This window comes from Podarcis cretensis (assembly GCF_951804945.1).
Source record: "Podarcis cretensis genome assembly, chromosome: Z".
NCBI lineage: Eukaryota > Metazoa > Chordata > Lepidosauria > Squamata > Lacertidae > Podarcis > Podarcis cretensis.
This window is the reverse complement of record NC_137184.1, coordinates 7178788-7202401: the sequence shown is the minus strand read 5'-3', so window position 1 is coordinate 7202401 and position 23614 is coordinate 7178788. Positions and strand designations below refer to the sequence as shown.

General features: G+C 44.0%; 1 protein-coding gene across 1 annotated transcript in view; it reads left to right on the top strand.

The window, feature by feature from the left end:
• PAPPA (pappalysin 1) overlaps positions 1-23614 on the top strand; it is a 251942-nt gene that overhangs the window by 172463 nt on the left and 55865 nt on the right. Inside the window, exons 14-16 of the mRNA XM_079961901.1 lie at positions 3702-3870; positions 14746-14929; positions 18997-19207. Of these exons, the coding sequence (XP_079818027.1) occupies positions 3702-3870; positions 14746-14929; positions 18997-19207 (564 nt within the window). The remainder of the gene's footprint in view (positions 1-3701; positions 3871-14745; positions 14930-18996; positions 19208-23614) is intronic.

The window sequence follows — 23614 nt, the reverse complement described above, 5'->3', positions numbered from 1 at the left end:
GCAGCTAAAAAAGCCAATGCAATTCTGGGCTGCATCAATAGGAGTATAGCATCTAGATCAAGGGAAGTAATAGTGCCACTGTATTCTGCTCTGGTCAGACCTCACCTGGAGTACTGTGTCCAGTTCTGGGCACCACAGTTCAAGAAGGACACTGACAAACTGGAACGTGTCCAGAGGAGGGCAACCAAAATGGTCAAAGGCCTGGAAACGATGCCTTATGAAGAACGGCCAAGGGAGCTGGGCATATTTAGCCTGGAGAAGAGGAGGTTAAGGGGTGATATGATAGCCATGTTCAAATATATAAAAGGATGTCACATAGAGGAGGGAGAAAGGTTGTTTTCTGCTGCTCCAGAGAAGCGGACACGGAGCAATGGTTCCAAACTACAAGAAAAAAGATTCCACCTAAACATTAGGAAGAACTTCCTGACAGTAAGAGCTGTTTGACAGTGGAATTTGCTGCCAAGGAGTGTGGTGGAGTCTCCTTCTTTGGAGGTCTTTAAGCAGAGGCTTGACAACCATATGTCAGGAGTGCTCTGATGGTGTTTCCTGCTTGGCAGGGGGTTGGACTCGATGGCCCTTGTGGTCTCTTCCAACTCTACGATTCTATGATTCTATGATTCTATGATTCTATGTCCCAGGTTCAAACCCCAGGTTCAAACCCCAGGTTCACCATGAATGCCTCCCTTGTTCTCTTATAATGGCAATGGTGCCCACCTTAGAGGTGCTGGAACTGAGTTCTGGTGAGTTTCCGCTGAAAAAAAGCTCTGAACAGAGGAAATGCATAGCTATCATAACTAGTACACTTTATCATCTGTATAATTGTTCGTTTCCTTGTTAAATCCGTCCAAGTTGGTGGATATCATCACACCTTATGTTAGCGAAATCCCATGTGGAGACACTTTTGAAATTTGCCAATGCCACGTTGGGCTCCTAAAGGTATGTGTGCTGAAAGCTCAGTCAACATTCTAGGTGAAGGGTCCAAGAGTCCCACTTCTCCCCAAAGCAATGACACTTACAATGTTTTTTTGTTTTTTTTAAGGTAAACGGTGTTTTGCTTTCTATTCTCATTCTTCCCCGTCCTCCCCCTTCCCCTCTTACTTTTGCTTTTCTTTTGCTCTGAGTTTTCTACTGTATTCCCACAGACAGGTAGCCTGTGTTTTCCTTGCTGTGTAATTATGTCACTGCTCTGCATACTTTGCAGTTGGAAGAAAGTACACTTGCTTTACTTGGTTCCACTAAAGCTTGTTTTATTGCCATCCACCTTGCCTGGCCAGCCAAGAGCTGGCTTCTACCAGGTGGACTGTGTTATCACCCTCTTCAAGTTACATCTGTGCAGGTGCTGGTGGGAGGGCCTGCGCATGGATGTAAAGCACTCCCTGTAAGAGTAGATTTGGTTCCTGTGTTTGATTTTGTGCCACATATGAAGGGGATACCTGTCACCTCAAAAGAGCCTCTCAGCTTCTCGAATTCAATTACCAGCCGCAAAACAGCAGCCTCTTAGTGTTTATCAATGCACTTCCAAAATCTTGTGCCTTTTGCTCATCCTGTGACCCAACCCATCTTATCAGTTTTTGTTCTTTTCATTTTCTCATTTTTCCAATTATAAATTCAGTGCAGCCCATTTACACATCATCTTGCAAATTCTTCTTCTTCTTCTTAACAAAATGCATCAAAGTGTGTATACATGTTTTATGTTTTACACAAAACGCACCAAAAAACCCCATGTGTTTCTCTTACTATGCATAGTTCTGCCCATTTTTGCAATAAATTTCTGTACATCATTTTCACTTAATTTGTGTGTGCTGTCTCTCCCCCCCCCCCATATATGGGTTTTTGTACACATTTTGTTTCTCTTTGGGGTGAGGTGATAGTGAAATGCATTCAAAGTTTGAACCCATACTGATTTCACAGCATTTCCCAAACTTCTGAGTTCATCCCTTGATCTCTTGATGAGCTTATAATGTTGTCAGCGACCCCAACCCAAATTCTTACAACTATAAATAAAATACAGTTGAGATATATTGATATATAGTCAACATTTATTAATGACCAATCTCCATGACTACGAATCAAACAATGTTAGGGGAAATAAAACAGCCTGTTAAATACTGAGTAGCATCATTGGAAAGGGAGTTGAACTCTGCACATGCCCATTGGCATTTCTGAGGCACCTAGTTCCTAATTAAATTATTCGCAGTATGCCTTGCACACTGCTTTTCCACCCCTAGCCACTTTTTGATCTGGGGGAGGACCAGTACTGACCACTCTGGGAAGCCCAGCTTTAACAGATAAACTGTGACATTGTCACAACTGCGCCATGAATCATGGCAAAAATCAGCTTAAAGCGCTGTGCTGCAAGTGGTCAGTGGAGGCTGGACCATGGGACAAATGGGGCATTGCCCCACCAACTCCAGTATGCCTCCTGCCAGCCCCCAGTGGCTCTGCCTGTCATTGGTTCTGCCTCCACCTATTATTGGTCTACCTGCCTTCCACCCCGCCTCTCCCAATGGGCACCAGCCCCCACTGCAACTAGCTCATAAAGGTAAAAAGACAACCAGGCAGGCCTTGGGCAAAGTGCTCCCTTTCAATCCAAGGGCTTGCTGTGAAGGTAAATGAGAGCAGGGTGGTTGATCCTTCAGCAGGCAGTTGGATGCTATAGAATACCAATACAGTGCCTTCTATGCTAAAGTCAGCAATCATTAGCACTCCTTCCGTAATGCTTCCCTCCCCAGTTTCATCTCATGGTATTGATCTCCTTGCGTTCCTCTCTCGCCTTTTCAATCTTCCAAATGGAATAATGGGGGTGGGGTTCTTTTTGGCAATTAGGAGCTTAGGAATAATTCCTGCTGAATCTTGCTGAAACATAGTCCTTGAAAGGTTTGGCGAGGGAAGAATTCTGCATGTTGTTAGGATAATTTAAGGGGGGTGGGGGGAAGCAATTGCATGGGACTCCACGGCTAAAATGATGAACTTGGACATTGCAGGGGCACTGAAACTGCTGAGCGGTTTTAAAGGATAAGTTACAACCTCCTGTTTTAATTACCGTTTTCACTGTTTTGAACATAGCACTGTTTTGGGATGCAGTTGGATGCGGGGAGTGTTGTGTTAGTTTTCCTTGTGCTTATGTTCTGTTTTCTAATGTTCCTTTCACGCTGTAGTACCTGTTGTGTTAAGCAACTGCGGCTTTTTGACCCATATGCTGGTGTGTCACGATAAATTTAATTCCCACCAGTGGGAATGTCATTGGACAGTTTCGCTGCCCCCCACCCTCCCATTCCGCACATACCTGCTTTGGTTCCCCCATGGTTCCTCCATGAAAACAGCAGGAAGGAGCTGTAAGCTTGCATACTACCTCAGGTTTGTCACTTTACTCCTGTAACTTTCTGGGTTTATGGGGTTGCAAATGGATTATTTTTGGAACCAATTAACATGGAAACGAGCACAAAACTTCCACTATATTCTGCTGGCTTTCCAGAAATGGCTTTTATGTTGTGTGACAGCTCAAATATAATGCAGAAATTTACAGCTGGGAAAATGGAATAAAGTGCTGTGTGAATGCAACCTAGATGAACTTGTTTTATTGAGCATTTTGATTACAGGTGTTTTATTGCTTTATTGTGTATTTTAATTGTGCACATTGTTGTTGGTTTTGTACTTGTAAACCATCAAGAAGCATAAATATTTCTATTCTCCCACAACAGTTGTGTCCACTACTCCTGCAAAGCCACTGACTGCCAAGAACTGGAGATTGAGAATGCTGTGCTGACCTTCTCCAGTGCGGGGCGTTTTAATGGTGCCCAGTGCAATGTCACCTGCAAGACAGGCTACATCCTACAAATACAGAGAGATGACGATCTTGCAAAGAATCAGGTTTGTTGCTGCAGTGCAAAATCTGCCAGGGTGAGGGAATAGCTGTCTGGTTTGGGTGGGGGGGGGGAATGGTTTCACCATCATTTAAAGAGAAACAGGATCTCATAATATAATAGTAGGCAGTGCTATGGGTTATAGCAGGGGCTGGGGACTTCTTTAATCCTGAAGGCCACATTCCCTTCTGGGCCATATGCCAGTGGTAGGTGAAGCCGGGTAGGTGAAGTTGGTGGAACAATGAATCTTGTATCTACACACACTCACACCCAACTACTGAGAGCCAGTATGGTGTAGTGGTTAAGAGCGGTAGTCTCGTAATCTGGGGAACCGGGTTCGCGTCCCTGTTCCTCCACATGCAGCTGCTGGGTGACCTTGGGCCAGTAACACTTCTCTGAAGTCTCTCAGCCTCACTCACCTCACAGAGTGTTTGTTGTGGGGGAGGAAGGGAAAAGAGAATGTTAGCCGCTTTGAGACTTCTTAAAGGGAGTGAAAGGTGGGATATCAAATCCAAACTACTACTACTACTACTACTATTCTTCTTCTTCTTCTTCTTCTTCTTCTTCTTCTTCTTCTTCTTCTTCTTCTTCTTCTTCTTCAAACTAAAGTCAATTCTGTGTCCCGGGCAGCTGTCTACCAGCTCCATCTGGTATGCTGAGACCCTACCTGCCCGCAGACTGTCTTGCCAGAGTGGTGCATATTCTGGTTATCTGTCACTTGGACTACTGCAATGTGCTCTACGTGGGGCTACCTTTGAAGGTGACCCGGAAACTGCAACTAATTCAGAATGTGGCCGCTAGACTGGTGACTGGGAGTGGCCACCGAGACCATATAACACCAGTCCTGAAAGACCTACACTGGCTCCCAGAACGTTTCCAAGCACAATTCAAAGTGTTGGTGCTGACCTTTAAGGGCTCTAAATGACCTCAGCCCAGTATACCTTAAGGAGCATCTTCACCCCCATCGTTCTGCCCAGACACTGAGGTCCAGTGCCGAGGGCCTTCTGGCAGTTCCCTCACTGCGAGAAGTGAGGTTGCAAGGAATTAGGCAGAGGGCCTCCTTGATAGTGGCGCCCTCCCTGTGGAACGCCCTCCCATCAGATGTCAAGGAAATAAACAACTATCTGACTTTTAGAAGACATCTGAAGGCAACTCTGTTTAGGGAAGTTTTTACTGTTTGATGTTTTATTGTGTTTTTAATATTCTGTTGGGAGCTGCCCAGAGTGGCTGGGGAAACCCAACCAGATGCGTGGGGTATAAATAAAATAATAATAATAATAATAATAATAATAATAATAATAATAATAACAACAACAACAACAACATTAGGTTAAGGCATGATCACTTTGTTGCATTCTGTTGCCCCTTGTTTGAGTTATATTAATAAGTCTCATGAATTTTTTTTGGACACCTCCCACTTCTCCTTGTGATAGGGATATATATGGGATCAATGAAATATAGAGTTGGAGTACTTTAGTTAAGTGAAATTTGGCTTCCAGTTGAAAATGTCTGCATTGATTTGTTCTTAATATACCACTCTATGAAGCTGTACTATGTTGCCTCAGTTTGATTTGGGGGGGGGGGGCTTTCCTTCCCTGCCTCCTCTCTGGACTTCTGTCCTTCAAAGCCCTGTCTTAATGGCACCAATGAAATAGGTACCATTCCTGATAAATAGGGATCCTTGTGGGTCGGGTCTGGGAGGTGATACACAGGAGGGTTGTCTTAGAGTGCCTGCAGGAATTGAACTGCACAACCACTAGACCCATTTCAGACTGTATGGGTTGTATCCAGTGACAGCAGGCTCAATGAAATTAATGGATCTAAGTAAGGCATGGAAACTGTTTTCAATGGGACTACTGTGAGTAGAACTAGCATGGGATACAACCCTATAGCTATGAAGAGAAAGCCCACCATAGCTCAGTGACAAAGCATCTGCTTTGCATGCAGAGGGTCCCAGATTTCTGGCATCTCCAGGTAGGGCTTGGAATGTCCCCTGCTTGAAATCGTGGAGGGCCTCTGCCAGTCAGTGTAGGCAGTACTCTGCTAGATGGACCAATCGTCTGACTCAAGATAAGCCAGCTTCCTATGTTCCTTTTGCTATCCACCTAAAGTGAGTCCCCTATCTGGGCCTTCATTGTGACAGATCTTACCCTAACGTGGCCTCAGCACCAACTGACTTCCTCCTTGTCTCTTCCAGGAGAGAGCTGGCAGCTACTATTCCCCACCCCTCCACACACACACACACACACACACACACACACAGCATCACCCCGCCCCACCAATTGCTTGTTTACTTCTCTTTCCACTGGCTCTATGCGAATAAGAGAAATCCAAGGTTTAGCACACACATGCACAAAGCAGTTTCACAACTTTCTGCATATTCAAGGGCCGCGCTGTGGAGAGCATTCATTGAGAGTGTTAATTGAGGACAAATTTGCAAGTGGGTGGGCTACGCCTAGAGGTTTATATAGCATCATTTTGTGAAAACACTAAGACCCTTCATAATGCTACCAAGGGGAGATACTTGAGGTGTGGGGGTGGAGGGAGGGGAGTCCAGGATGAGTCACCCCCTTTTTGATTTAACTGCAGACCCAACAGAGGACACTGCAGACTGGGCCTCATCCCACCCCCACTTCCTTCATGCTAACTGGCACCAGTACCAGAACCTCCCTAAAGCTGATCACTTCTTGCAGTACGGAAAACAAATTCTCAAATGAGCCTGACTTACTGAACAAGGAAATGCTTGGGAAATGGGCCCTTATCGTCAAGAAGTGCAAGAATCTGCAAACCAAACAAATCACCATCCATATCGTTTTTGTGGCAGGGAGCCCTCTGTGGGGTGGGGAGGGGGGGTTGGCGGCGGCAGGAGATTAGAGCCAGTTAGTGTGCCTGGTTTTGATCAAGGAGCCCTGCTTGCAAGGCAAATGGGTACTTAGTTAATTCACACACACACAGCAGTCTCTCTCCACTGAGGTTTTGGGGCTTGGATGCATGTAGGGAATCTGCCCGTTGGCCCATCTAGCTGAGTCCTGTCCCAATGCTGACTGATTGTGGCTTTCCAAGGTTTCACACAGAGGTCTTTCCCATCACTTTTGAGTGGAGATGACAGGGAGACTGAAACTGGGGCCTCCTGCATGCAGATTATGTAATCTACCATTGAGTTGTAGACTCCAGTAAGTCTCTGAATACCAGTTGCTGGGAATCACAGGTGGGCAGAGTGCTGTTATGCTCTGGTCCTCCTTGCTGGCTTCCTGTAGACATCTGGCTAGCCACTGTGAGAAAAAGGATGCTGGACTGACTGGGCTTTTAGCCTGATCTAGGAGGGCTTTGGTCAAGTTCTTCACAATGCAGACATTAACCTAGGCCAGCATCTACAAATCCGCTCGCCAGCTCACCAGAGGCGAATGCACCCCAAAACTTTGGTGAACAGGACATTCAGGCCCTAGCCTGAAGGGTCTCATATCCAGAAGCAGCAATGTTAGAGAGAAACTCCTGCTGTCTCTTGCCATCTCTGTGCCATGCAGAAATGAGAGGTGACCTTGCTTATTTCGCTAGCCCTCATAATGTGCTAGGGCACACGGGAGAGGGCTTTGCTGGTGTCTACAGATAGTGGCCAACTAATAAGCCAAGGCAGCAGTAATGGACCATTGACTTTTGATTTAAACTAAGGAAATGTTGAGGAAATATTAATTGCACTTGTCCTTTCCACATATGGTACTGCTTCCTTTTCTTTTCATTGAGTAAACGTAGAGAAAGAGCTGATCCCAATAGGTGCAAGCTGCTGATTTCTTTCTTTTTAACACACGTAGAAAAATATCTCCCTGCTCCAGTATCTATGGTGGGGTGGGCAACCTGTGGCCCTTGGCTGAATTTCATGTGTCCCTCAGCCTAATTTCATTCAAATGGCAAGGGAGGAGGGAATAAGGGGAGAGCAGGTGGGGGCAGAAAGAAAGAGATAAGAAAGAATGAGGTTTAACAATCAGTACCTATTCTCTAGGAACTGTAGCTGTGTGAGGGGAAGGGAGGTCTCCTCACAACCATCAGAAAGTCACAGTTAAGCCACAGTTAATAAGCCACAGTTTCCAGGATGCTTTGCGGAAAGCCATGACTGTAACAGTTGTACAGCGGTACCTCGGGTTAAGAACTTAATTCATTCCAGAGGTCCATTCTTAACCTGAAACAGTTCTTAACCTGAGGCATGCTTTCACTAATGGGGCCTCCTGCTACCCCTGCACCGCTGGTGTGCAATTTCCATTCTTTATATATATATATATATATTTTATTAGTTTTTTTAACATATCATTTTCAACAGTAATTAAACATACTTTTACATCTTATTCAAATTTTTGACTTCCATCAATCCTGCAATTTTCATTCCTATCCTGGGGCAAAGTTCTTAACCCGGAGCAACCACTTCCTGGTTAGCAGAGTTTGTAACCCAAAGTGTCTGTAACCAGAGGTACCACTGTATCATAGAGCTTTAACTGCATTGTGTGGATGAGGCCTCTATTGCAGCAGTGATGGATTTAAGTGCAAGGTAAATAAGATATAGTTTATAATCTCAGATTAGGTGAGGCCTCTATATTCTGAAAAAATTTCTTCCACACCCTTGGAGGAGGTTGGTGAAAGGTTCAGTTTGGAACATAGGGGGCTGCCATATGCAGAGCCAGATCGTGGGTCCACCTAGCTAAGTATTGTCTACATTGATGGGAAGTGGTTCTGCAGGGTTTTCATACATGGGTCTCTCCCCACCTTATTTGGATATGCTGTGGATTGAACCTGGAACCTTCTGCATGTGATGGTTCTGCATTTTACCACTGAGCAACATCCCTTCTCCAATATAATGGTTGGGATCCTGAGTTCAAAACACCTAGGAAACTGCCTGAGTCAGAACATTGGTCCACCTAGCTCAGTATTGTCTACAGTGAGTGCAGACAGGGATTATTTCCAGCCATGCTTGGCAATGCCGGGGATTTGACCTGGGACTCACCTCATGCAAAGCAAACGCTCTACCAGTAAGCTGTGGTTCTTCCATTTGTCTGCCTGCAAATCAGGTGCAGAATTCTGAGAGGGCCTTTGCATGCAGCTCTCCACATCACAAGCGATTTTGCTTGCACACAAATACGCTGCAATTTCACAAGCAAGCACATGCACGCGCACACACGTTGTCTATCAAGGATTTGGAATTCATTTTTGTGTACTGATAAGAGCTTTGCCACTGACTAAAATTCCCCCCTGCAATAATAGCAATCCAGTAGTGCATGTGCTTCTTTGCCTGTGTCATTTGTTTGATGGTTGAACTTCCTCCCTGTTTCCCACCTCTTGCCTCTGCAACCCCCACCCCTGCTTAGTAACAAGCTGCCACTCTCTCAGTTGGTGGCTTGGTGTCATCACAGCCTCTCCTCCTCTGCTGCCTCTGTGGTCAGGAGGTGCTGCTTAAAACTTGACAGCTCCTTAATGCTCTGTAAAAAATTAATCAATCATGCGGGAGCTGAGAGGGAGAGAGAAAAGGCCAGACTCATGTGGGTTCAATTTGAGGCTCCTCTTTCAAAATGCAGCAGCCAGTTCTTTGGGGGAAAGGGACTGTATAGGGTCCAGTTGTAAGGGGCAGTGGATGGATTTTGCAAACCAGCAGCACTACAAAGGGTTTGTGTGTGTTCTGTAGGGTATGCATTACTGTTACCATATTATTTGTTAAAGATAACAGAGGATATTCCACTGGATAACAGCCTAGTTATGGGGAGAAATTCAGTTCCATTTCTATATGAAACTACCTAAACCGCTATTCCCAAAATGCAGCCAGTTTCTGAATTCACTCTTCTCTACATTGTGCAAGGCAGCTCTCAAACCAAATGTTTACCCCCAAAAAATTAATAAAGATATGTATGTTAGGGGAAGGTTTGCAAATGCTTTGTGTTTGTGGAAATAGCATGCAGTAATGTATTAGGAGGAAGAACTTGCAAAAATGTGCACATTGGGATAAGTTTGCACTAAAACTTTGACAAATTTTTGTGAGGACTTTTAAAAAATGCATGAAGAATTCACAAACTATAGCACTGCAGAAGGTATGTCTGGAAGGGTGTATAACTCAGAAAGCTCATCAATAACACCTGCACTTTTAAACTCCCTGTCTATTGAGATCAAGCAGTGCTTTTACTGTACTCTATTCAGTGCTTGCTAAAAACAGTCTTGTTTAGGCAAGCCTATCCAAATGCTTACAGAACAGAGGTAATTTTAATCAATTTTAGGATTTTAACTTTTGTATGTTTTAAAGTAGTCTTGTGATTTTTTTTCTTGATGTTCTTCTTCTTTTATCTTTTTGCAAATCGTTTGTGCTTTTACATTTATTTATTTTTACAAATGTTTCGAAATAAATACAGTGGTACCTCGGGTTATATGCTTCTGGTTACAGACGCTTCAGGTTATAGATTCCGCTAACCCAGAAATAGTATCTCGAGTTAAGAACTTTGCTTCAGGATGAGAACAGAAATCGCACAGGGGCGCGTAGTGGCAGCGGGAGGCCCCACTAACTAAAGTGGTACCTCAGGTTAAGAACAGTTTCAGGTTATGAACAGACCTCCAGAACGAATTAAGTTCTTAACCCGAGGTACCACTGTAAATAAATTCAGCTCCACTGAATTCAATGGGGCTTACTCCAGGTAAGTCGGCATAGGATTGCAGCCTTTGCCTCTTTTATTATTAAGTTAGCATTTCCTTTTAAAAAAATAAAATAAATGCTGTCACAAGATCCGGTAACATAGCCACTGGCTGAGAGGGCTTTAGAAGAAAATTAGACAACTTTGAAAGAGGCGCATAGATTTGTGGATTGTTGTCTTTTCACTCCTGGTCATCCTATACTGTATATGACATTTATGGTCTGTAGACCAAATAAACTAAACTTGAGGTCTTGAAAGATTCCAAACTGCACCGATTCCTTAGTCCAATTTATAGGAGGCATTCCTTGTTTTGCATCAGTTTACTGGCTTGGAAAACTCTGCAGGGGGAAGTGTCCATTTGAGGAACTGCCTGTCTTCCTTAGACAGGAGGTGTGCTGTAAGGCTGCTTTTCCCATCCAAAAGCAGCCATATATCAAAAGCAGATAGGTCCCAAGCTGCTGAAACTATTAGGGTGCCTTGGCAAATGGGGACTCAGCTTCCCTTTGATGTATGCTGGAAAAATTCCCCATGCTTTCATAAGCACACATCAATGCTTGGCAGAACCAGACTCCCGGCATTGCCAGACCTGAATCAGATCTCTCTTCTCTTCCCCTCCCCCTTTCTGGGGGGGGCACACATAGTTTCACAGTGTCCCAGTCAGCTGTGTGGTAGGTGTTGCCATTTAACCATTCCATGTATGTTCTGTTTGGCTCAGATTGTTCATATAGGACACGGAGAGGCAAACTAAGGCCCGGGGGCCGAATCTGGCCCAATCGCCTTCTCAATCCGGCCCACGGATGGTCCAGGAATCAGTTTGTTTTTACATGAGTAGAATGTGTCCTTTTACTTAAAATGCATCTCTGGGTTATTTGTGGGGCATAAGAATTCGTTATTTTTTTTCTTTTTCAAAATCTATTCTGGGCCCCCCACAAGGTCTGAGGGACACTAGACTGGCCCCCTGCTGAAAAAGGTTTCTGACCCGTGATATAGGAATTAGTAAGCGGCCTTATACAGAGTCAGACCATTTGTCCATCTATTTGAGTATTGTCTTTGTTGACTTGCAAATCGGTCCCTGGGATTTCGGGCGGGGATCTCTCCCTGCCCTACCTGAGGCAGGTAGCAGTGACAAGAGATGAATATTGAAGCCTAATAGAAAAAATTAAAAGTGAGAAATTGCTGGGTCTGGATGACATCCAGCTGGGAGTTCTCAAAGAACACAAATGTGAAATCACTGATCGTCTAACAAAAAGATATGTAGCTTGTCTCTCAGATCAGCCTCCATATCTAAGGACTGGGAAGTAGCCAATGTGGCAACATTTTTAAAAAAGAGAGAGATCCAGGGGGAATCCTGGAAATTACAGGCCAGTTAACCTAATGTCTGTCCCAGGAAAAATGGTGGAAAGTATTGTTAAAAATAAAATAACCAAGCATATAGAAGAACAAGCCCGACTGAAGCAGAGGCGGCATGGCTTCTGCAAGGGAAAGTTCTGTCTCACAAACCTATTAAAACTCTTTGAGAGTGTCAATAAGCATATAGATAGAGGCGATCCAGATGACAAAGTAATCTGGACTTTCAAAATGCTTGGAGAAAAAAATGGTTTGACCAGGAATTTGTTATGTTGCATGAAGTAAAGAGGAGGGCTAAACAGATTGTTATATGAATGGGAAGATATAGAAAGCAGAGTCCCCAAGGGATCTGTGTGTTTAAACTTGTTCATAAATGAGCTAGAGTTAGGAGTGAGCAATGACGATACTAGATTTTTAGGGTCGCTATAACAAAAAGATTGTGAAAAGCTCCAAAAGGATTTCTCCAAACTGAGTGAATGGCCAATAAAATGACAATTGCAATTGTGTAAACAAGTGTAAAGTGATGCATGTCAGGGCAATTTTTAAAAGTTAATTTCACATACACACTCAAGGGGTCTGAATTGGCAGTGTCTGATCAGGAATGAGACCTTGGGGTCATAGTAGTTAGCTAAATGAATATTCTAACTCAGGGTGTGGCAGCTGTGAAGAAGGCAAGCTCCATGATAGGGATCATTAGGGAAGGAATTGAAAATAAACCTGTTGATGTATTGCCGTTATAAAAATGTATGGCACAACCGCATTTACTGTGTACAGTTTTGGTCACCTAATCTCGGAAAGAATATTGTAAGGTTGGAGAAGGTTTGGAAAAGGGCATCCAAAATGATCAAGGGGATGGAGTGACTCTCCTATGAATAAAGGTTGCAGCATTTGGGACTTTTTAGTTTAGAGAAAAGGTGAACAAGAGGTGACAAGTTATAGGTTTATAAGATTACGCAAGACACGAAGAAAGTGGATAGAGAAAAGTTCGTCTACCTCTCTCATAACACTAGAACTCATAGGCATCCAATGAAGCTAAATATTGGAAGATTCAGGACAGAGAACAGAAAGTACCGTATTTTTCGCCCTATAGGACGCACTTTTCCCCCTCCAAAAATGAAGGGGAAATATGTGTGCGTCCTATGGGGCGAATACAGGCTTTCGCTGAAGCCTAGAGAGCGAGAGGGGTCGGTGTGCACCAACCCCTCTCGCTCTCCAGGCTTCAGGAGAGCCCCAGCACCAGCCCCACAAGGTCGGGGGACAGCGGGGAGGCGGAACGCCACCATCCCACTGTCTCCTGATGTGGTTTGGAGGCTGACGGCGGGGAGATGCGTGCTTCTCCCCGCTGCCAGCCCCGCAAGCTCCGGAGACTGCGGGGAGGCGCAGCGCGTCTTCCCACTGTCCCCGACCTGGTCTGCAGGCGGGCGGCGGGGAGAAGAGCGCTTCTCCCCGCTGCCGGCCCCGCAAGCTCCGGGGACAGCGGGGAGGAGCAGCGCATCTTCCCGCTGTCCCTGGACCTGGTCTGAAGGCTGGCGGCGGGGAGAATAGCGCTTCTCTCTGCTGCTGGCCCCACAAGCACCTGGGGGGGAAATAATTTTTTTTCTTTATTTCCCCCCCCCCAAAAAAAAAAACTTGGTGTGTCCTATGGGCCGGTGCGTCCTATGGGGCGAAAAATACGGTACTTCTTCACACAGCTCATTTAAACTCTGGAATTTACTACTGCATTAGACAGTGATGGCCGCCAACCTAGATGGCAGTAGAAGAGGATAGGACAAATTCATGGAGAAGAAGATCTATTGGAAGCTTGAGTTGAGTTGAGTTGGGTTGAAGTTTGGGAGTTGAGAGTTAAGGTTTGGGAGTTGAAGAAGGAAGAGGGAGGATTAGGTGTGGGTTGGTAGAGTTGTATTGTGAGAGAGTGAGAGGAGTTGTTAGGTGGAGTCAGATAGATAGTTGGGAATAATCATTTTGAAGTTGTTAGGGACTAAGAATAAGAAACTGACAAGAGAAAAATTAACTGAAACCATAAGCTTGTTCCTGCATTTTAAAATAAACTTGATTATTTGTTTATGTTAACAACTGACTAATAATAAATAATAAAATAGCGGTATCTCTGCCGTACCTCCACAGCTGGAAACAGCAGTACATCTGAATACCTGTTGCTGGAAACCACAGGAGGGGAAAGTGCTCTTATGCTCAGATTCTGCATGCAAGTTTCCCATTGAGGCATCTGGTTGGCCACTGTGAGAATAGGATGCTGGGTTAGATGGGGAATTGGTGTCTCAGGACCTAGTCCAACACTTTAACCACCAGACTACATTGGCTCTTGCCTATCATGTAGCATCTGTTTCCATCCTACAGCCTGATGGTGGGAAGCTTGCAGTGTGTGTTCCAATAGTACTGCTCTTCCACTCCATGACATAATCATCATCATCATCATCATCATCACCTATAGGAAAGGGAACTTGGAGATGGTGAAGGTTGCCCACTGACCTGTTATAACAATGTATAAAAGTCAAAGCAGAAACTGGTACTTGTTCAGGTGACGTGCAGGGAGAAGGGATGAATGAATTTTGACATACAGTTGGAAAAGTTGTTGTACTAGGAGCAGCAATGCATGGAGAAAAAGAGAGAGGAAACATCTGGGGAGATGGGAAGTCAGCTTTTAAATTTGTATTAAATTTGTACTATTTTGTACCAATATGGTGATAATTTGTTATAAATTATGGAAAATCAATAAAAGTAATTGCCCCCCCCCCAAAAAAGGCAAGTGGCCATGGGCTCAAACTCAATTAACAAGCAATTGGGGCAAATCCAATAAATGGTTTTGGGGGCTCCCACCGTGTCTCATTCAGCTCTTAATGAGTCCATGCTTCCTTTTTCAGGTGGAGCCCAATGTCACCATGACCTGTGTGGATGGGAAGTGGAGCAAGCAGGTAGCCTGCGAACCTGTGGACTGTGGGTTCCCTGACCAGTATCATGTCTACCCAGCCACCTTCAACTGCAGTGAGGGCACCACCTTTGGCAAGAGATGTTCTTTCACTTGTAAGCCTCCTGCCCAGCTGAAGGGTAAGCAGGAAAGACACAAGCGTAAAATGGATCCTTATGCTTCGGTGTTACATGCAAGTGTGGGTAGGCTACCGTGTTGTGTGTGTTGTCTCCTAGCACTGCTCCCAGGCTCCAGTGCCTTGTGTCTCAGCAATACCTGATCTCTGCCTACCTTTCCTTTTTTCTTTCTTTCACAAAATTTATATATTGCTTGGTTGTAAAGCACACACGTTCGCACCGACAACCCTTAAACCTTGTATACTGAGCTCTGCTCCACAAGGGCACCACATAGGCTTCAGTACTATCTCTGCCACCTGACTAAGCACTCAGTCTGCTGAGCCCTTATCAAGAGCCAGTTCATCTCAGCCAATGCATACAAATGTAATGGAGGTAGATCTGTTTTATTTCCAGCCCACTATAATTTTGTGTATGTTCTTTCGTAAACCTATTCCCAATTCTACTCTAAAATGTGTAAGTAAATGAATGTTTGTTTATTTTTATTTAAAAGCATTTCTAAACCACTTAACGTTTTTTTTAAAAATAATATCTCAGCATTATATGAAACTGCAATATAGATACATAGGAACACAGGAAGTTGCCATATACAGGGTCAGACAATTGGGTCATCTAGCACAGTATTGGATACAGTGACTGACAGTGGCTCTCCAGGAACTTCAGGCAGGAGATGCTCCCAGCTCTACCTACAGTTTCCTTCTGCATGCAAAACAGATGCTCTACCACTGAGCTGCGGCCCCTTCCCGTTTCACCACGCGAGGAACCACCCAACAGCTCAACTCAGCATAGAATGTGAGAAAGCATTGTCCACAAGCAAAGCCTGGAAAGAGCAACATTGGTCCAGCCTGCATATTCATGGAATAAATTTGAACTCAGATGTTTGAGGTGCAAGCTTTCTGGACTGTGGCTGGAAAGCTGAGAAATGTCTGTTGGCTTCTGAGAAAAGATCCTGGTCTAAGCACAGGCTCTTGGCCTGACCAAGAAGAGGCTGCTTTCGGCATTCTGAAGTAGCCTGAAACCCACCCTGCTTGCAACTTGAGCATTACAGCAACACTTGGACCGGTAGCTGTCAAAAGTGAAATGGGGGGTGGGGAGGAGAAAAAGAAATTCTGGGCGCCAAATCACAAAACGATGACTAATAGGGCTCAGCCAGCAAGCTCCTTGAGTCGGGAAGCTGGGATGACTCACTCCTTAATTTGACCACTGATGTCACACAAACCACTGTTTTTTAATGTCACAGTTCATCACCCTGCCGTAGCAAGTATGAGATCATCTGCGCTGGACTGCGGACATGCTGTGTGAGTCAGACAGGAGAAAAACAAAGCCGCTGGACCAGGAAGGGAGCTTTTCAGAACTGTACAAAAATACCTCAACGGCTCATGGCTGTTGGGAGGGGGAAAGATACAAAAAACCCTCTTGCTCCCCCCCCCCTTTTCCAGGCGAACATCTGCGCATCACTGCTTCTTTCTTTTCCTTCATTCTTGTCTTTCTCTTCATTGACTCCTGCCACTAGATTAAGATATGTGGAACCCCTAAACTGAGTCAGGTTTAAGAGGCAACATAGCATTAACCTTCCCACCTATTTGCAATAAACCCATATGTAGTGTCTGGTTGAAAATCGCTGAAATGTCTGAAAAACCGTTCTCTATTTTGAGATTTTGGAAAAAAAAAAAGGTTTGCGTCTGAAGCCCTTGAAGTTGACCATTCAGTCTCTGTTTAAGAAGCTCTCATGAAGGAGTTTACCACCTTCCAAGGTGGGCTCTGTGTCTCTGGAGGTTTTTAAAGTAGTTCCTTTAAATGAAAATACCTCATGATTTCTTACTTAGCTTATATTATATTATAGTTATTTCTACACAGATTAACGAATAATTGTGTAGCCATTAAGTTAATTTTTTCATATCAGAACAATATTGTCTTTCTTAGAGTTTCCCTGTTTCTTTTACTTATTCATTTATTTTAACAGATTATGTAAAACGTCAGATTTGTTAAAAGAAACAAAAAGTATTCAGGGACCCCACAAAGTCCAAGATTCTAAACTGTGGTTTACTTACCTTGTTCGCAAATCCAGCACAACAGACTCCCATGCAACAGGCTCCCATCTGCACTATGCATTTAAAGCAGTATCATGCCACTTTAAACAGCCATGGTTCCCACAAAGAATCATAGGAACTAGTTTGTCAGGGTTGTTCGGAGATCCAGTGTCTCTTCAAAGAACTATAATTCTCAGAGTCCTCTGGAAAGAAGGATTGACAGTTAAACCACACTTAGAATTACAGCTCTGTGAGGGGGTCCCAGGTTCAATCCCCAACATCTCAAGGCATGACTAAAGACATCCCTACCTGAACACCTGGAGAGCTGCTACCAGTCAGTAGATAGACAATAGATAGACCTGTGACCTGATTTGTATATGTCAACTTTCTATAGGCTTGTGCAGTCATTTCTCCTTCCATGCTGTGTGCTCCTGCTGTGCCCCACCATGCCTGCAGCTGCCTGCTCCCATATGGGGGCCTGGGTTGGGAGTTCTGTAATGCTGTGAGGCCTCCAGCAACCTCTGCCCCAAAGCAGGGACAGGAGGGAGCCAAGGGGGGCACCAGGCACAGCAGCAACTCAGGGCACATGGAAATGGCACCAATCATAGCATGAGAAGCATGTGACGTGACGTGCCTACAAGCAAAGGACTTGAGGGGCCAAAGAAGGAAGGCAGTGATAGGGGGCTCCACCACAGCATGGGAGGGCCTGGCCTTGGCCAACTGCCAGACTCCCTTCTCGCAACCCACCCAGCCTCATGGGAGACACGTGCTCCGTGCACTCCATGCATTTCCGGGTCAGAAAAGGGAGTCCCCTCCCAGTCTCACGGCAACTTCAGGACTGCTGCAGCTCAGTGGCATAGTGTGATTTGCGCACTCTAAGAATTTTGCGCCCAGGGGAATCGCCCCAGTAATCACCCCTCCCATGCTACACCACTGATTAGCTCCCAATATGAAGGACATTATGGCCTGAATTACTGTGGACATGAATAAAGTAAGGACTATGAAATGAATCCCTTGGCTCACAGAAGGCACAATATGTGATAATGCCATCATCCTTTGCAATCTTGCTACTTTTCCAAAGGCTACACTGGGCAATCACATATTGTTGTTATTTTATTTAAACTTGATAATTGGTTGTTTCACATAAAGGTCTCCAAACAATTTACAAAACTACTTTGAAGTGGCATTTCGTTGCCTGGTAAGTACCTGGCCTGTAATACTGACAAGGTGGCTTCTAAAAGTTTCTGTTTCAGAACATACAATGTGAATAACTTTCTTATGCCTGAGCTGTATCACTGTAGATTGTATGCGAGGGGGGGGGTCACATGATGAAATGCTCACCATCATCCCTGCACATAGAAAGCTAGTATATTGGGGAACATGCTTTGGCTTAGCTCGACATGCACATTGTTTCCCCCCATTTCTGAATTTTATTGGATTGCAGCCAACTAAGTTTTACTCAGGGTGGTCTCACCATAGTTTATGAACCTAAGTTAGTCATGTCTAATCACTTCAGTAGTACACTCCAAAATACAGAACTCATTTTCTTTTTTATATAAGTTTGGGGACCCTGTGGCCCTCCAGATATTGTTGGACTACTACTCTCAGCATCTCTGACCATTAGCCATGCTGAACATTGGGAAGACACCCAGCTCCCTCCCCCTGTTTTATGTGATGCTTGGTGATGTTTTGAAGATGTATGTTGCTTTAATTATACACTCTTAAAAAATAAGAAACTGCTTTATTCTGAGCCAAAACATTAGTCCATCTAGCTTAATATCGTCTGCACTGACTAGCAATGGCTCTCCAGGGTTTCATATAGGGAGTCTCTCACAGTCTTACCTGGAGTTGTCGGAGACTGAAGCTGGGATCAAATGCTCTGCCACTGAGCTATGGTCCTTTATCTAAAGAGCATAGGGACACAGGAGTCTGCCTTATACTGGGTCAGACCATCCCTAGTTAACACAGCCTTCGGCTCACCAAATTCTTCGGCATGCATTACTCTTCACATCACAACTCACTCTCACTTCTCTCTCTGTCCAGGGAACAACAGCAACTTGACATGCTTGGAAGATGGGCTCTGGTCCTTTCCTGAGGCGCTCTGTGAACTGATGTGCCCAGCTCCTCCTTTAGTCCCCAGTGCCGACCTCCAAACTGCTCGCTGTCGTGAAGAGAAACACAAAGTTGGTTCCTTTTGCAAGTATAAATGCAAGCCAGGTTACCATGTCCCAGGATCCTCTCGGAAGGCAAGGAAGTAAGTGGGTACTGCAAAAGGTTGCTGTGCCTCTTTTCATTACTGATAATTTACAATCAGTCTGGTGTACTGGTTAGAGTGCTGGACTAGGACTTGGGAGTCCCAGGTTCAAATCCCTACTCGGCCATGAAGTTTCTTCGATGACCTTTGGCCATTCATGACCAGGAATGGGGAAGAAATTTAATTCTGCTTGTATGTAAAGGCAAACCTAATTTGCACTTCTAGGGGGAATACAAGAACAGCCATTCTTCAAACTCTGCAGTTCTCTTAATTTTGTGATGTAGTTCTCCAGTCAAACAGTATTTACAAAAATGCATATTTTAGGGGATAAGTGTGCATAAACAGGAGTGTACTAGTGAAAATAACATATCAACTGGATTGCAGGGGAGAATTCCTTGCAAAAATCTGTACAGTAGTAAAAAAAATAATACGAAAAAGTGTGTATGAGAAGAAATTTGCATTGTGCTTACAGATTTTCCATGAAGGTTATATATATATATATATATATATATATATATTGCAAATAGTTGTAGAAATGTGGCAAACTGAATTTAGAATTGGAAAAATGAGACAAAGGGTTCCATATATCCCTAGCCACTACCTCTCAGCTGAGTCTTATCTCACATGGTAAAATGTTTGTAAATGGTGCTGGGAATTGTAGCTCTCTAAGTGGTTTCCTAATAAGTCTCAGTACCCTTAGCAGACTATAGTTCCCATGATTATTTGGGAAGGGGGCGGGGAGCCATAACTGTTCAAAGTGGCAGAAGCTTTAAATGTATAGTGCGGAAGTGACCTGACTTTTTCTGCATGAAGCAGAGGGTTTTACAAAATGGGCTCCATGGCAATGGAGGACATTCCATGTATGCTCTCCACTAAAGTCTGAAGTGGGAGATATGGGAAGGAAGGAAGGAAGGAAGGACTTCACATAGCACAACTGAATTATGGAAATTCACTACATGATATATAGAGAAGGCTACCAACTTGGACTGCTTTAATAGAAGAATGTGTTAACAGTAAGTCTAGTGGTCATTGTGGTTCAGTTGCCTCCTGTAATAACTCTTAATCTCAGAGTTGTGGGTTTGAGTCCCATATTGGGGGTTGGACTAGATGACCCTCATTGTGTCTTCCAGCTCTATGATTCTATGAAATCATTACTGGCACACTTCCGGAGGCGGCGCGAACGGCAATGGCGGTCCTCTTCCTTTCGTGAGGAGGAAGCTCCATGGAAACTGGGTCATCCGCTACGGTGAAGCGGAGACCCATATCGGAAACCCACAGGCAGCAAGAGCCTGTGGTCTTGAGACTCGGCGGGCGCCAGAAGCGGCTCCCGAAACGCTGAAGGAACCCCGTAAGGGGCTCCGGAACGTGGAGGGGGTAGCGGCGCTGTGAGTCGTTTCGCAATCTACGGAGTGAAGCCGCGCTGCTGCTGCCGGTGAGCACTGACCTCTTTTCCTGGAAACTTTTGATTCGGGAAAGCAACAACCCGTGAGTAAAGAAGGACTTTAAAAAATTTGAGACTAAATTATTGAATTTGGCTGAAAGCGGAGCGACGCAAAACAGGAAGTCCGTCTTCCACTGTTACTGAACTTCAAAGCAAAGAGCTGGAGGAGTGGAGGCTTAAAAAGAATCTTTAGCCTAACTGATCTGAGCACCCACTGAACTTTTCCTTAAACAAAATAAGGACTTTAAGCATTTGATTCTCTGATTTTTATTTGTACTGTGATACCTTTCTTCTATTGGAACTACAACTTGAATGAGAAACCCAGGTGCTGGAGCTGCCTGAGCAACTTGAGCTGTCAGTTCTGCAGATCTGGCTATTGTGTATTAGAACTTGCAACAATCTGAGGGGGTTTGGACTTGTTACTTTGAAACATCATTTGAAGCACTAGTATGCACTGTCTGAAACAATGTGGCTGTTAATACTAACTCTGCTTAAAACCTGCTATTGAAGGTTCTTGGACATTAAATTTGATTTTAGTAAATTTACTAAAATTGGATTCTTCCCTTAAGACACTTCAAGCTCCCCCTAGAGGATTTGGGATTTACAGCAGTGACATCATTTCACTTTCCTTTTCCCCGACCTCCTGTTTGACTGTTTTCCTCTGGGCCGCTGCTTTCTCATGGGAACAACTCAGCTTGACCTTGACTTTTAGATAACTCTGGAATGAGTGGCGCAAGAAGGAGGGGAAGAACTAGACAAGCAACTTTGACAACTTTAACCTCAGTCTCGCAGACACGTAGATCATCTGTACCTACTTTGCCTTCAGAGGAAGAAGCTGCTTCTCTGCCAAGGGCAGGAGAGGGAGAAACTGAACAGTTACAATTGGAAGATATGGCCTCAGGAGCAACTGCTTCTATTCTAGAGAAAATCTATGAAAAATTGGAATCTCTGGACAAGAGAGTGGAATCTCTGGACAAGAAAGCCGATGAACAAACAGCCAAAATTGATCAAAACACAGAATGTCTAAATAGATTAACTGGACAAGTATCACAGAACGCACAGGCAATTGGGCAGTTGGCGGAGGCCACAGTAGAAAATCGGAAATTGGCTGAGGACACTAGTCAGACTAGTAAGACCACTCTGCAAACAAGTAGGTGAACATCAGACCTATCTATCTATGATAGAACTGCGGAACCGGGAGAGTAACTTAAGGATAAGGTCGATACCAGAAGTGGAAGAAGGCAACTTAGCTGAGCTTCTGACTAAAGAATTTTCCAAGTTCTGGAATTTAGAGGAAAAGGACTTTAAAATTGTGTCTGCTTTCAGGCTTGGAAGACTTGTAAAGAAAGAAAAGCCCAGAGACTGTTTGATAACATTGAGATCAAAGGAGGAAAGGGATAAGATTTTGGGCTTACATTACGAAAAGTCACTGGACATTTTGGATAGAAGAATTGAAATTTATAAAGATATCCCTAAACAACTGTTGGACCTTAGATCCGCCTATCTTGAATTGGTTAAACTGCTTAGGAGCAATTCAATTATCTTTAGGTGGGAATTTCCCCAAGGACTATCTTTCACCTTCAGAGGGAAGAAGGTTAAAATTAGAACACCGGAAGATAGAGACAAATTTCTGACCACATACGGAGAGGACCTTCAAAAAGGAATTGAACTACCCTTTGGGCCTGGAGCACCGGAGGTACCGGCACCCTTGGAACCTGAAGATTCAGCGAATAAGATACCACCCCTGGAAAAATAACCAGATTATTTCAGGATGCCTCTGCAACTTCTGAGCTGGAATATAAATGGCTGTAACATCCCGGGAAAAAGGAGGAAAATATTTCATATACTAAAAAAAGAACAATTGGACATTATTTGCCTGCAAGAAACACATGTGACTAGGCTCCACAGAAAAGTGTTAATAAACAAAAGACTGGGTCAGGAATTTATATCTTCGGACAGAGTAAAGAAGAGAGGTGTGGTCATATATGCAAAAGAGAGCCTGTCACCCAAATTCCTATTTAAAGACGAACATGGAAGAATTTTGGCAATTGAGATACAACATCAAGGAGAGAAACTTTTGATATTAGGAATCTATGCGCCAAATGAGGGGAAATCAGAATTTTACAAGAAGTTGCGTGAGACTATGCTGGATTATCTGGACTACAACAACATCATTTTGATGGGAGATATGAACGGGGTCGTATCAACCAACATGGATAAGTCACAAAGCCAAAATGTTACAAAAGATGGCAGACTACCAAAGACCTTTTTTGAAATGACAGACAATATGGATTTGATTGATATTTGGAGGACAAAGAACCCCTTGGGAAGAGAGGGAACATTTTTCTCTGAAGCCCAACTGACCTGGACAAGAATCGACCAAATATGGATATCTAGAGGTCTGGCACCCAAGGTCAAAAAGATGGAAATCTGCCCAAAGACCTGCTCCGACCATAATGCAGCAAAGATGGACATGACACTAATACCAACCGGCTCCTTTAGATGGAAGATGAATGACAATTTGTTTAGAGATCAGGAGATTATTAAGAAGGCCCAAAAAGCTCTAAAGGATTATTTTGATATAAACATGAACACTACGGTGGAAAAAAGAACCATCTGGGACGCAAGCAAGGCAGTGATGAGGGGGTTCTTGATACAACAGAATGCTGCAAAGAAAAGGACACAAAATGAGAGGAAAGATAAAATCTTGGAGAAAATTAAAGAATTAGAAAAGAAGCTAAGATTAAACCCGAAGTCACAGCCGACGCTGAGAGAAATTAAACTTCATCAAGCACAATATTCTAAATTGATAAACCAGGAAATAGAGTGGAAGATTAAATTAATGAAACAAAAAACTTTTGAATCGGCGAATAAATGTGGAAAACTGCTAGCTTGGCAGCTGAAGAGGAGACAAAAACTAAATACAGTTACAAATTTAGAGATTGAAGGAAGAAACATTCAGAACC